Source organism: Oncorhynchus nerka, linkage group LG4, assembly GCF_034236695.1.
Source record: "Oncorhynchus nerka isolate Pitt River linkage group LG4, Oner_Uvic_2.0, whole genome shotgun sequence".
NCBI lineage: Eukaryota > Metazoa > Chordata > Actinopteri > Salmoniformes > Salmonidae > Oncorhynchus > Oncorhynchus nerka.
Window position 1 is genome coordinate 20,449,727 of NC_088399.1, and position 13,762 is coordinate 20,463,488.

The 13,762-nt window shown below is 42.7% G+C and overlaps 1 protein-coding gene across 2 annotated transcripts in view; it reads right to left on the reverse strand.

Annotated features, from left to right (window-relative positions):
* LOC115120317 (electrogenic sodium bicarbonate cotransporter 1-like) overlaps positions 1-13,762 on the reverse strand; it is a 100,162-nt gene that overhangs the window by 19,068 nt on the left and 67,332 nt on the right. For both annotated transcript variants that reach the window (XM_029649250.2, XM_065017339.1), the window contains 6 exons: positions 13,215-13,389; positions 11,839-11,972; positions 8,033-8,307; positions 7,318-7,373; positions 6,761-6,946; positions 357-470 (listed from right to left, as the gene is read on the reverse strand). In XM_029649250.2, coding sequence (XP_029505110.1) covers positions 357-470; positions 6,761-6,946; positions 7,318-7,373; positions 8,033-8,307; positions 11,839-11,972; positions 13,215-13,389 — 940 coding nt within the window. The remainder of the gene's footprint in view (positions 1-356; positions 471-6,760; positions 6,947-7,317; positions 7,374-8,032; positions 8,308-11,838; positions 11,973-13,214; positions 13,390-13,762) is intronic.

The following is a 13,762-nucleotide window of genomic DNA, read 5'->3' on the forward strand; positions in this document are numbered from 1 at the left end:
AATAAAGTCAGTGACTGGTTCTGTGTCTGAGTTTCAGGATCTCGGCAGTAGTACCCTGGATTATATAAGACTTTATAACAATGATTACATTGTATTATGTCTGCCTAAGACAAGGCAGCATTGTTCAGGCAGAGATCAGATTGATACACCAGTCCCTCTTGTGTAATTCTAGAAAACAATAGCACCTCAATCTATCAATCAAAACCTGGACCAGAGTATACTACATACTCCTTTGCCTGTATTTGAATTTAAAGCCTTATCACTAACTAAAAATAGAGGATTGTGGACATAATACAAGGTCAAAGTTGTAGAACAAGGCCTGTCTCAATGCTACTGTAATCCACCCAGGTTCTCACCTTGAATTCAGTTGGCACGATGAGCTTGGGTGTGTCCACTCCGACAAAGGCATCCACTCCACAGAAGATAACAATAGTCAGGATGATGGCAAAATCACTGATCAGCTTCCTCACCTACGGTACAATAGGAAGAGGAACATCATGTTGATTTTGACAGTTGACAGTTAGGCAAGGCTTTTGGCTGAGGCAATACAGTAAGGACTTCCCTTTTTCAATGTTACGTCCAGGGAAAGACTGAATGTACGTCACACAAAAAAATGTTCTAAGGTGGAGCAGAATGTTTTTTAGCTAACCCATTATGGCCTGTGTAGTTCCTTTACTCATTGAGCTAATCAGGGTGTTCTAGCCATAATAATCACATTTTCTCACGTTTCACATACATATACACTACCTGTCAAAAGTTTTAGAACACCTACTCATTCAAGGGTTTTTCTTTATTTTTACTATTTTCTACATTGTAGAATAAGAGTGTGCAAAGTTGTCAAGGCAATGGGTGGCTATTTGAAGAATCTCAAATCTCAAATATATTTTTATTTGTTAAACAATTTTTGGGTTACTACATGATTCCATGTGTTATTTCATAGTTTTGATGTCTTCATTATTATTCTACAATGTTGAAAATAGTAAAAATAAAGAAAAACCCTTGAATTAGTAGGTGTTCTATATCTTTTGACCGATAGTGCATTCGGAAGGTTTTCCTACCCCTTCACTTTTTACACATTTTATGACATTACAGCTTTATCCTAAAATGGATTAAATACGATCCCCCCCCCCCATCAAACTACAGACAATACCTGACAAAGGAAAAACAGATTTTAATTTTTTTTACATTTAAATATTACATTTACATAAGTATTCAGACCCTTTACTCAGTACTTTGTTGAAGCACCTTTGTCAGTGATTACAGCCTCAAGTCCTGTTGGGTATGACGCTACAAGATTGGCACACCTATATTTGCGGAGTTTCTCCCATTCTTCTCTGCAGATCATCTCAAGCTCTGTCAGGTTGGATGGGGAGCGTCGCTGCACAGCTATTCTCAGGTCTCTCCAGAGATGTTCGATCAGGTTCAAGTATGGACTCTGGCAGGGCCACTCAAGGACATTCAGAGACTTGTCCCGAAGCCACTCCTCGGTCGTATTGGCTGTGTGCGTAGGGTTGTTGTCATGTTGGAAGGTGAACCCTCGCCCCAGTCTGAGGTCCTGAGCAGGTTTTCATCAAGGATCTCTCTGTACTTCGCTCTGTTCATCTTTCTCTTGATCCTCACTAGTCTCCCAGTCCCTGCCTCTGAAAAACAACCCCACAGCATGATGCTGCCACCACCATGCTTCGCCGTAGGGATGTTTCCTCCAGACGTGACACTTGTCATTCAGGCTAAAGAGTTCAATCTTGGTTTCCGTCTGGCCACTCTACTATAAAGGCCTGATTGGTGGAGTGCTGCAGAGATGGTTGTCCTTCTGGAAGGTTTCCCCATCTCCACAGAGGAACTCTGGAGGTCTGTTTAGTGAAAAATCGGGTTCTTGGTCACCTCCCTGAATAAAGGCCCTTCTCCCCCGATTGCTCAGTTTGGCCAACTCTAGGAAGAATCTTGGTGGTTCCAAACTTCTTCCATTTAAGTATCAATAAGCAAACTTATTGAAAATGAAATACATAAGTATCTCATTTACATAAGTATTCACACCCGTGAGTCAATACATGTTAGAATCACCATTGGCAGCGATTACAGCTGTGAGTCTTTCTGGTTAAGTCTCTAAGAGCTTTGCACACATGGGTTGTACAATATTTGCAAGTCTTGCCATAGATTTTCAGGCAGATTTAAGTCAAAACTGTAACTCGGCCACTCAGGAACATTCACTGTCTTCTTGGTAAGCAACTCCAGTGCAGATTTGGCCTTGTGTTTTAGGTTACTGTCTTGCTGAAAGGTGAATTCATCTGCCAGGGTCTGGTGGAAAGCAGACAGAAAAAAATTGTCCTCTAGGATTTTGCCTGTGTTTAGCTCCATTCCATTTATTTTTTATCCCAATCCTTAACAATTACAAGTATACTCATAACATGGTGCAGCCACCACCATGCTTGAAAATATGGAGTGGTACTCAGTAATGTGTTGTATTGGATTTGCCCCAAACATAACGTTTTGTAAAGTTAATTACTTTGCCACTTTCTTTGCAGTATTACTTTAGTGCCTTGTAGCAAACATGATGCATGTTTTGGAATATTTTTATTCTGTACAGGCTTCCATTTCTCACTCTGTAAATTAGGTTAGTATTGTGGAGCAATTAGAATGTTGTTGATCCATCCTCAGTTTTCTCCTATCACAGCCATTAAACTTAAAGACACCATTGGCCTCATGGTGAAATCCCTGAGTGGTTTCCTTCCTCGCTGGAAACCGAGTTAGGAAGGGTGCCTATATCTTTGTAGTGACTGTAGTTAATAACTTCACCATGCACAAAAGGATATTCAATGACTGTTTGTTTTTTCTGTCTGTTTTATCTTCTTCTCAAAACCTCCCTGGTCTTTACGGTTGAATCTGTGTTTGAAATTCACTGCTCGACTGAGGGACCAAGCAGAAAATTGTATGAGTGGGCTACATAGATCAGGTAGTCATTCAAAATCATGTGAAATACTATTATTGCACACTATCCATGCAACTTATTATGTGACTTGTTATGCAATTTTTTACTCCTGAACTTTTAGGCTTGCCATAATAAAGGGTTGAATACTTGACTCAAGACATTCAGCTTTTCATTTGTAATGAATTTGTAAAAAAAACTAAACATAATTCCACTTTGACATTGTGGGGTATTGTGTGTAGGCCAGTGACAAAGAATCTAAATGTAATCCATTTGAAATTTAGGCTGTAACAAAACAAAATGTGGGGAAAGTCAAGGGGTGTGAATACTTTCTGAAGGCACTGCGTGTGTGTATGTACATATATATATATACATATACACACATACATATATACATATATATACATATATACAATATATATACATATATACAATATATATACATATATACATATATATATACATATATACACATATATATATACATATATATACATATATATACATATACATATATACATACATATACATATATACATACATATACATATATACATACATATACATATATACATACATACATATATATACATATATATATATACATATATATATATACATATATATACATATATATACACATATACGTATATATATATACATATATATACATATATATACACATATACGTATATATATATACATATATATACACATCATATATATATATATATATATATAGTTGAAGTCGGAAGTTTACATACACATAGGATGGAGTCATTAAAACTCCTTTTTCAACCACACATTTCTTATTAACAAACTATAGTTTTGGCAAGTCGGTTAGGACATATTCTTTGTGCATGACAAGTAATTTTTCCAACAATTGTTTACAGACAGATTATTTCACTTATAATTCACTGTATCACAATTCCAGTGGGTCAGAAGTTTACGTACACTAAGTTGACTGTGCCTTTAAACAGCTTGGCACAATGACACCAAGCATACATCCAAAGTTGTGGCAAAATAGCTTAAGGACAATAAAGTCAAGGTATTGGAGTGTCCATCACAAATTCCTGACCTCAATCCTATAGAACATTTGTGGGCAGAACTGAAAAAGTGTGTGCGAGCAAGGAGGCCTACAGACCTGACTCAGTTACACCAGCTGTCAGGAGGAATGGGACAAAATTCACCCAACTTATTGTGGGAAGCTTGTGGAAGGCTACCCGATATGATATACAATTTAAAGGCAATGACACCAAATACTAATTGATTGTATGTAAACTTCTGACCCACTGGGAATGTGATGAAATAAATAAAAGAATTGTGAAAAACTGAGTTTAAATGTATTTGTCGTGGCCAAACGTTTTGAGAATGAGACAAATATTAATTTTTCACAAAGTCTGCTGCCTCAGTATCTTTAGATATTTTTGTCAGATGTTACTATGGAACACTGAAGTATAATTACAAGCATTTCATAAGTGTCAAAGGCTTTTATTGACAATTACATGAAGTTGATGCAAAGAGTCAATATTTGCAGAAACTGTGCTTTCGGAGGATGTGTTCGTACCATTCTTTATTCATGGCTGTGTTCTTAGGCAAAATTGTGAGTGAGCCCACTCCCTTAGCTGAGAAGCAACCCCACACATGAATGGTCTCAGGATGCTTTACTGTTGGCATGACACAGGACTGATGGTAGCGCTCACCTTGTCTTTTCCGGACAAGCTTTTTTCTGGATGTCCCAAACAATCGGAAAGGGGATTCATCAGAGAAAATGACTTTACCCCAGTCCTCAGCAGTCCAATCCCTATACCTTTTGCAGAATATCAGTCAGTCCCTGATGTTTTTCCTGGAGAGAAGTGGTTTCTTTGCTGCCGTTCTTGACACCAGGCCATCCTCCAAAAGTCTTCACCTCACTGTGCATGCAGATGCACTCCCACCTGCCTGCTGCCATTCCTGAGCAAGCTCTGTACTGTTGGTGCCCCGATCCCGCAGATGAATCAACTTTCGGATACGGTCCTGGCACTTGCTGGACTTTCTTGGGCGCCTTGAAGCCTTCTTCACAACAATTGAACCGCTCTCCTTGAAGTTCTTGATGATCCGATAAATGGGTTGATTTAGGTGCAATCTGACTGGCAGCAATATCCTTGCCTGTGAAGCCCTTTTTGTGCAAAGCAATGATGACGGCACGTGTTTCCTTGCAGGTAACCATGATTGACAGAGGAAGAACAATGATTCCAAGCACCACCCTCCTTTTGAAGCTTCCAGTCTGTTATTCGAACTCAATCAGCATGACAGAGTGATCTCCAGCCGTGTCCTCGTCAACACTCACACCTGTGTTAACGAGAGAATCACTGACATGATGTCAGCTGTTCCTTTTGTGGCAGGGCAGTGGAAATGTTTTTGGGGGATTCAGTTCATTTGCATGGCAAAGGGGGACTTTGCAATTAATTGCAATTCATCTGATCACTCTTCATAACATTCTGGAGTATATGCAAATTGCCATCATACAAACTGAGGCCGCAGACTTTGTGACAATTAATATTTGTGTCATTCTCAAAACTTTTGGCCGCGACTGTATATGTGTGTGTTCTATATGTAAATAAGTGTTAACTTATTGCACTATACAGTATCATTTAGCTCATAACTCCATAAATATAGCCATATTGTAAAGAAGTAGCAGGCATCTTCAAACACTGACTGAACCCACAGAAACCCCCTAAACCAGATACTGAACTCATGTTGTGCAATAACCAACAGTTCAAAGCCTTTACGATGTTCAACAGGGCCCTCCCTGGCCTGGCCTGGGTGATGGAGGAAAGCTACAGTGCATGGCCTCCTGGGAAAGTTCAGCCCTCCCTCTCTGTCCCTGCCATGGTGATATTTTAACATCTACGGTCCTGCCGGGCTGTACAGTAACAGCCAGCCATGCCGTGAGATGCAGAACAGATAAGGCAGTTGGCAGAGAGAGGAGCAACGAGCAGGGTGAAGTGAGCCTTGCTCTGGGCCTGTATTCAAAAGGTATCTCATTGTCAGAGTGCTTATCTAGGATTAGGTCCCACCTGTCCATAGGATCTTAAGTTATTATCTAAAAGGCAAGGTAACTCATGTATTTGCGTGAATGAGAACAAGAGGAGGTGGGTAGATCTTCAATAGGCAAGACAGAGATGAGTACTACTTCTCATGTATCAGACTCTTCATGTATTTTAGGATTCATGAGGTGGAAGTGTAGTTGTTTAGTGTTGGTGTGAAGTGTGGGGTTAATACACAGCATCTTAAGCAGTTCGTCCACTAGGTTTGTGTGTTTTAGGACACTGAAGTGCAAGTGTAGGTGTGAGTTTGTTTGATACATAGCACCTTAAACAGTGTCAGAGAGTGACATCTGACTTTCCTGCTAAGACTCTCTTTGACATCAGAGCCTATCAAATAACCTGAGAATGTCACAGCAAGGAGGAGGGAGCAGGGGGGTATAGAGTGATGTGCTGTACATCATGAGAAATCGCAATGTAATAAAACCTGGAATACCAGCAGCTCAGTAGATACTAACCGGATCAAAGGGTCAGGGCTGTCGGGGGGGGGGGGGGGGTCCTCTGAAGTAAGTTTCACTCCACTGAACCCAAACATGGCTCATGGAAATTCGCCAAGAAAACATGCAAAGATGTGGTAGGAACGTCATGCAGTAGGCATATGACTTTTGTACATCAATACCATCTGTATGCACTATAAACTGATTGTATTGTCTACACAATGTTGACGTTTTAATTTCTTTCGCCCTTTTGAAAAATCAACCAAACTTGGATCCTGAAACGTGATTGGCGGTCGGGGCTGTCGGTCACTCACAGTGGTGGGGAAGAAGCGGCTGAACTTAAACTTCTTGAGAGACATGGAGCAGGTGTAGGTCCCCAGGAAAAGGATGAATGACATCAGAGTGACGTCAGGGACGAAGCCACAGGCTGGACCAATCAGCTCGCCTCCGTACACCACACACTGCTTCTTGTCGAGAGACGCCCATGTGGCATTTACCGACTACGGGAGAGACAGGCACACACAGACAAAACCATTACCTCATTTGTCATAACTTCGGGTTCAAATGAACCAGTACATACAGAAGCTGCTAAAACCAGCCCAAAAATGTATTTCACAACATTAGTGAAATAAACACCTTTACTATTGATTGAAATATTGATGTAATTTAAAATCAGGTAATGATAGTGTTCTCTATCAACAATGCGTCTGTATGGTTGATGGATAACACTGTCATAACCTAATTAACCCACACCAGCTCAGACACATTCCTGTCTGAGACACACTCAGAAATATAGATTTCCTTCAGACCTTCTTGTGACTGAAGAATATATGGCTGTCAGAGAAGAAATACTCCAGTGACTGCTGCTTACCAGATCAGCATTGTTTATCCAGGCAGAGGCGTCGATATAGAGACCCGTCATATTGCCTGGATGGAAACAAACAAACAGTGAGGTCTCCACAAAACCACTTTACGAGGCACTTGTCAAAACTATAATGTGCATTTTCCTCAAGCATATGCCGTGTTACCACAGATAGAACAAAGAGACAGATATTTCACTGGACATATAAATGTGAAGCATCCGCTTAGAGTTTCCACTCACTACCAAATATGGTAGTGAGAGGAAGCCCACTGGCCGGCAGTGGGAGAAGATGGAACGACATGGATTTTGGCCGACATTCTGCACATTTTCTCATCGATGAAACATTTGATCTCGATACAGTTTTCTGTTCCCAAAACTATAATCTGTTATGAACAGAGTGGACTAATGATATCTCTTAAGTGAACACAAACTTGGACCATGTGATTATCTCCAGTTTAAATATTGTAATGTTTGCTTTCTGGACTGTTCCGACAGCAATAGGAAGTGAGCTCACCCACTCAAAGTTAGAGCAATTTGAGAGCCCAAGAAACACAGGCCAAACCACAGAACCAGAAAGAGATTACATTTATATTGGCTAAACCCTCTTCGGTAGCTACACCCCTGTTGTCACCTGGACAGGCACACCTTAATCATTAGCACTTCCTTATTCTGTTTAAACTACAAAACTGCCAATGAGCTGCGAGCACAGTGCTGATAAGCGTACCGTCGTCCGGTGGGGGCATGCAGCGGCAGTCGTACATTGTGACATAGTTGGGGTCATAGTCAGCGTTGATGGGGTTGTAGTGGGCCAGCTTCAGCATCTTCTTGAAGGCGTCGTAGATGAAGATGAAGGAGATGAGGGAAGAAAAGCCCTCCTCTGTGAAGCGTGTGAAGTACTTGACCAGGGAGCTGGCATCTGTGGCAACCAGCACCAGGCAGAAGAAGGCTGACCAAAGGCCGATCCACAGCCTGAACTCCAGGTAGTCAAAGTCATGGTCTCTGGAGGGGAAAGAGAGAGAGTGAAGGTACGACCATGGTTAGTTAGTCTAAGAGCAGGCCGATCCACAGCCTGAACTCCAGGTAGTTAAAGTCATGGTCTCTGGAGGGGAAAGAGAGAGAGTGAAGGTACGACCATGGTTAGTTAGTCTAAGAGCAGGCCGATCCACAGCCTGAACTCCAGGCAGTCAAAGTCATGGTCTCTGGAGGGGAAAGAGAGAGAGAGTGAAGGTATGACCATGGTTAGTTAGTCTAAGAGCAGGCCGATCCACAGCCTGAACTCCAGGCAGTCAAAGTCATGGTCTCTGGAGGGGAAAGAGAGAGAGTGAAGGTACGACCATGGTTAGTTAGTCTAAGAGCAGGCCGATCCACAGCCTGAACTCCAGGCAGTTAAAGTCATGGTCTCTGTAGAGGGAGAGGTCGGAGAGATGGTAGAACCATAGTTTTATATTAATGGATGAACCTTTATTGAAACCGGAAGTCCCTTCTAAGGCACTTGGAAGTGTCTATCCATAAATCAATGTTTTCACAGCATGTATGCGTGTATCAGAGTACCAAAAGAAAGATGTGGCTGTAAATCCAGCTCACAAAGTAATAGAGTGTATGGTGGCATAGGGTCAGACCCGACCCGAGGAAACATGGCCCCGTCGGCTCATCGTTGATAGTTTCCATTCACGGTGTGACATTCAATGAATGTAAATGATTGATAATGGAACATAGCTAAGCCAGTGTTGTCTGTAATGTAATGCTAGAAGAAGGTCTACTCTCTGGGATGGCAAGAGAAGGTAAGGAGGAAGAGAAAGAAGAGAGAGAAGAAAGAGGAGAAGAGAATTCTGCTCTGGTCCGTGTGGGAGCAGGTCTGGACCGGTGATCCCATTCAGGTGAGGAAGTAGGAAGTAGGAAGTAGGAAGTAGCGAGCAGGATGCATGGGAAATTGAGGGACAATCAGCCTGGCAACGGAACTGAGGGCAGTTTGTTTGTTACTGTGAATACATTTTTTGTTCAAGATACAAATACTTGACAGTGGCTAACGTCTGACTGCAGAAGAAATTAATATTGTTTATGTCTATCATGAGTATTATTATACTGAACAAAAATATAAACGCAACATGTAAAGTGTTGGTCCCATGTTTCATGAGCTGAAATAACTGACCACAGAAATTGTCAATACGCACAAAAAGTATATTTCTCTCAAATTGTGCACAAGTTTACATCCCTGTTAGGGAGCATTTATCCTTTGCCAAGATAATCCATCCACCTGACAGGTGTGTCATATCAAGAATATCATATCAAGAAGCTGATTAAAAAGCATTATCATATGATCATTACACAGCTACACCTTGTGCTGGGGACAATAAAAGGCCACTCTTAAATGTGCAGTTTTGTCACACAACACAATGCCACAGATGTCTCTAGTTTTGAGGGAGTGTGCAATTGGCATGCTGACTGCAGGAACTTCCACCAGAGCTGTTGCCCAATAATGTAATGTTCATTTCTCGACCATAAGCCGCCTCCAACATCGTTTTAGAGAAGTTGGCAGTATGTCCAACCAGCCTCACAACCACAGAGCCCGTGTAACCACGACAGCCGAGACCTCCTCATCCGGCTTCTTCCCCTGTGGGATCGTCTGAGACCAGCCACCCGGAGAGCTGATGAAACTAAGGAATGTTTCTGTCTGTAATAAACCCTTTTGTGGGGGACTACAGTAACTACAGTAATTCTGATTGGCTTGGCCTGGCTTCCCAGTGGGTGGGCCTAGCTCCCAAGTGACTGCGCCCCTGCCCAGTCATGTGAAATCCATAAATTAGGTCTTAATGAATTCATTTCAATTGACTGATATCCTTATATGAACTGTATCTCAGTAACATCGTTGAAATTGTTGCATGTTGCTTTTATATTTTTGTTTAACTAGATTTTTAATTCAAGGAAACAGGAAGCCGGAGGTTGTCAATAGAAAATCAAGATTCTACGCTGCCCAAAAAGAACACTAAACACTTGTGGTTGGGGTTAGGATATGTGGTGGGCACCATGGTACCCTTGAGCCAGTTCCACATACTGTACCACTGGTAATCCTCACAACAACAGTCCAACTCGGAAAACAAACAAAACATCTCTAGGACCATTATAGCTGCTAATTTGTTTTACTTCTATTGAATTCTCTCACAGACACATACACTGAGATTACAAAACATTAAGGACATCTCCTCTTTCCATGACAGACTGACCAGGTGAATCCAGGCGAAAGCTATGATCCCTTATTGATGTCACTTGTTAAATCCACTTCAATCAGTGTAGATGAAGGGGAGGAGACAGGCTAAAGAAGGATTTTTAAGCCTTGAGGCAATTGAGACATGGATTGTGCATGTGTGCTATTCAGAGGGTGAATGGGCAAGACAAAAAATGCAAATGCCTTTGAACAGGGTATAGTACAGTAGGTGCCAAGAACTGTTTGTGTCAAGAACTGCAACTCAGCCGAGGTTTTCACACCGAACTGTTTCCGGTGTGTATCAAGAATGGTCGGAAAGAGAGAGAGACGGAGAGGCGGCCAGACAGACGGAGAGGCGGACAGAGATGGAGAGGCGGAGTGACAGAGCGAGAGAGAGAGGCGGACAGACAGACGGAGAGGCGGACAGAGATGGAGAGGCGGAGTGACAGAGCGAGAGAGAGAGGCGGACAGACAGAGCGAGAGAGAGAGGCGGACAGACAGACGGAGAGGCGGACAGAGATGGAGAGGCGGACAGAGATGGAGAGGCGGACAGAGATGGAGAGGCGGAGTGACAGAGCGAGAGAGAGAGGCGGACAGACAGACGGAGAGGCGGACAGAGATGGAGAGGCGGAGAGAGAGAGGCGGACAGAGAGATACAGACAGATGGAGAGAGACAGACAGACGGACGGAGACAGACAGACGGAGAGACAGACAGACGGACGGAGAGAGACAGACAGATGGGCGGACAGACAGAGAGAGACAGACAGACAGACGGAGAGAGACAGACGGAGAGAGAGAGAGACAGACAGACAGACAGAGACAGACGGAGAGAGACAGACAGACGGAGAGAGACAGACAGATGGGCGGACAGACAGAGAGAGACACAGACGGAGAGAGACAGACAGATGGAGAGAGACAGACAGACAGACAGACAGACAGACAGAGAGAGACAGACAGACGGAGAGAGACAGACGGAGAGAGACAGACGGAGAGAGACAGACGGAGAGATACAACCCATATTTATGTTTATTTATTTTCCCTTTTTTTTTTTACATCGTTATAACACTATACATAGCCATAATATCACATTTGAAATGTTTCTACTCCTTTGAAACTTTTGAGAGTGAAATATTTACTGTTCATTTTTGATTGTTTATTTCACTTTTGTTAATTATCCATTTCACTTGCTTTGGAAATCTAAACATGTGTTTCCCATGCCAATAAAGCCATTTGAATTTAATTGAGTGAGCGAGTGAGAGAGCTAGAGAGAGAGAGAGATGAAGTATCAATATCTGTGGTGCTCAAAATGCAGGTGTAAGAGAGCTCACTTGCTGAAGTTGAAGAGGAGCCTTTCAAACACCAGTACAGGACCTGTGCTGCTGAGAATGGTGAGAGGCTGGCCACCCAGCAGACAGAATATGGCCCCCGTCAGTGCCGTGCCCAGGAAACTCTCCAACACACCCTGAAAGAGGAGAGGGACACAGATAGGCTGGTGAGTCAAAGAAACAGCATACAGATAGAGACACGCAGATGGATATGTTTGTCCCAAATCCATTGAAAGTGTTAGTGGGTGTCCTGGTGGGGTTAAAGCTCAAGGACACAGTAAATAGTGATGGTCACATTCCAACCCACTGTTGTATATGTTTAAACCAAATGGGACTGGACAGAGAGCGTTTGGTGGAGGACTGGCGGCAAGGTCTGGTTCCAAACTACTGTTCTGGTACCCTACCCTCACAAATAAAACGAAGCACATGGTAACATTTTTATCATCTAAAGAAATCCATTTAGTTTATGTGTATGTATGGGAACTGGGAATTGTCAAGTGTGCAATTGAAGCTAACTACATCATGATATCAATCTGCTGATTCAGCGAGATCTCTATTTCCCCCATCACACAGCTCCAGACACACAGAGAGCTGTTATACTGCCCCATCAGGACAGACAGCCCTGTTCAAGTTCACATTGTGACATCATGTGTTTTTACTAGGTGTCATTTACACAGCATATCCAGGCCTGGGTGGGAGACAGTGGACAGCTGGGATGCAGGATCAGAGCTGCGCTACCTGGAACACTGTGCTCCTGTGGCTTGGACAGTTAAGGCTTCTGGGAAAGGTCAGAGGTCAGTCGAGGGATTCCCTTCCCCTTCTCTCATGAAATTGGGAAGACGGGGGAGGGTGAGACGGGGCAGTGACAAGGCTATCTGAGTAATCTGGATCTGTGGTTATTTCCAGAGCAGCCAAATCCCCTGAGGCCAGCCCTCCCTGCACATGCCTTCCTTGACCAACACATCCGGGGGAGGCTGTGCTTGTTTTTAGGTTCAGGAGTTCTCTGTAATCATGTCACCTGGTCAGATCACATAGCGATAAAACAATATCTTCGCTGTCTGACAAAAACCTCTTATCTCCCAAACAAACTTTTTAGGAAATTTTTAAAAATGGCCATATTTTACAATTAACAACCAACCAAACTTCAGAAGCTAATTTAAATACATTTTCTTGGTCCTAGAGTCTTGAAATGTTCAGAGTACATTTGGGGGAGTTGTTTAATTTTAAATCCATGTCAGAAAGTATTAAAGTGCACACTATGTTATAAGGGTGGAGAATCGGGACACAGTCAGGTCTTTGCCCTTACTAACATTCACTTATGCTGTTTTGCTCCTTTCAAATGCTTCTGTTTCGAGAAGAGAGAAAAGAAAGAGACTCACCTGCATGTTTTCTGTAGCATCTCCTAGCAACCCTCCGAAGGTAATGGCGTTGGTCACGGTGCCCAGGTAGATAAACAGGATGGCGGAAAGCGACTGGATGTGTATGGCGTCGTAGAAATCACTGGCGAAGAACGGCAGCTTTCGCTTGATGTCCAGGATGAGGCCACCACAAAACCTTAACAATGAAAATGAGACAGTTACATTTATGCCACAAAGTCTTTATTTATGGTAAAATGATGTAGCCTTGTAAAGCAGACGGATCCCTACGATCCCCATGCTGTTTTGGTGAGCGTAGCTATTTGTCTGATTTACGAGACTACTAAAGCTGCTGTTTCATCACAAATCAGTGTCTGCACAAAGCATAACGAAAAGGCATCAGTAAACAGTGGCTTGCTTTGGCCACACACCTGAGGTGTTCTTTTCTCAAATTCTTTCACCCTGAAGAAGGCACAGTGATGCCGAACCGTTGGTGGTTTACCCAATAACTTGCTGGGCACCTGTATATAGCGTGCGAATGTCTTTATTTTCATAGCCTACAGTTTACGCAG